This window comes from Chaetura pelagica, unplaced genomic scaffold, assembly GCF_000747805.2.
Source record: "Chaetura pelagica isolate M959 unplaced genomic scaffold, ChaPel_1.0 scaffold439, whole genome shotgun sequence".
Lineage (NCBI taxonomy): Eukaryota > Metazoa > Chordata > Aves > Apodiformes > Apodidae > Chaetura > Chaetura pelagica.
Genome location: NW_009954451.1, coordinates 33,129 through 34,329, shown reverse-complemented (window position 1 = coordinate 34,329; position 1,201 = coordinate 33,129). Strand labels below are relative to the sequence as shown.

The window sequence follows — 1,201 nt, the reverse complement described above, 5'->3', positions numbered from 1 at the left end:
GGGGTGGGAGGCGGGCGCAGCTTTCCCACCTCAAGGGGAGGTAGAAATGCACCCCCAAACCAAGGGGATGAGCACCCTCCTGCCACACGGACCCTGCTCCTGGCACAGGGGGATGTGGGACCCCCTGTCCTGCTCTGGGGGGTACAGACTCACCCCCCAGCACAGCCCTGGGGCAGAGGAAGGGGCAGGACCCCCCTGCCTGCATTGCAGGGGTCCAGCAACCTCCCCTTAAGGAGGGAACCCCAGAATTCAAAAGGTTCCCAGAAGAGCCCTGGGGACAGGCAGGACAGCAGGAGCCTCTCACCCCTCCTCACTCCCAGAAGAGTCCAGGGCACTGTGGGGAAACTGAGGCACCAGAGCACCCCACGCAGGGCAGACTCCACATGGTGGGGGTTTCAAGTGCTGCCACGGGCACTGAGGGCAGCAGTGTCACCCCCTGCCCGGTGTGGGCCCTGGTGAGAGGCTGTGGCACCGTGCCAGGCTGGTGCTGAATAATTGAGGAGCATCGAGGTGCTGGTGCCACTGGCTGTGGCAGCTGGAAAGCTGGCTGCTGTCCCGAGGGAGGGGACAAGGAGAGGACCTGGAACCTGCTTCCTCTCCCTGCTGCTGCGTGTGGTGTTGGGGTTTTTTTTTCCCTCCCTTTGTTCTGCCCCAACTCCCAACAGCTGGTCCTTGGGAGCACCCTTGGCTGCCCTGTCAGCTCAACCCCACCAGCCAGGGTGGCCATGGGGCTGCTGTCCCCAAGGTGATCAGCCACCCCCATGTCCCAGGGCAGGTCACGGTGTCCCCTGGGACACTGGGCAACCATCCCCATGTCCCCATTCAAACTTGGGACCTTCCCAGGCTGCTCCTTGTGTCTCGGTGAAACTTGGGTCATTCCCCAGGCGGGTCCCAAGGTCCCTGTGAAACCAGGAACATCCCAGGGCAGGTCCCCGTGTCCCCAGGGATGACACTCACGTCTGCCTTCTTGAATTTGGCCTTCAGGCTCTTCATGGTGGCTCCAGCCTCAGCCTCGGGGCACCCGGACGGGGAAGGACCGTGCTTGAGGGTCTCTCCCGGCTCAGGCACCCCCAGACCCGCTCGGGCACCCCCAGACCCGCTCGGGCACCCCCAGACCCGCGGCTCCCGGAGCCCTGTCCCTCTCTGCCGGTTCCCAGGAGCCGCAGCGCCCCGCGCGGGGGGGACCAGACGCCCGGGGGGT

General features: G+C 65.4%; 1 protein-coding gene across 1 annotated transcript in view; it reads right to left on the bottom strand.

The window, feature by feature from the left end:
• Window positions 1-993, bottom strand: part of ANKRD24 (ankyrin repeat domain 24) — a 9,212-nt gene extending 8,219 nt beyond the window's left edge. Inside the window, exon 1 of the mRNA XM_010004503.1 lies at window positions 958-993. Coding sequence (XP_010002805.1) covers window positions 958-993 — 36 coding nt within the window. The remainder of the gene's footprint in view (window positions 1-957) is intronic.
• Window positions 994-1,201: the final 208 nt, after the last annotated feature.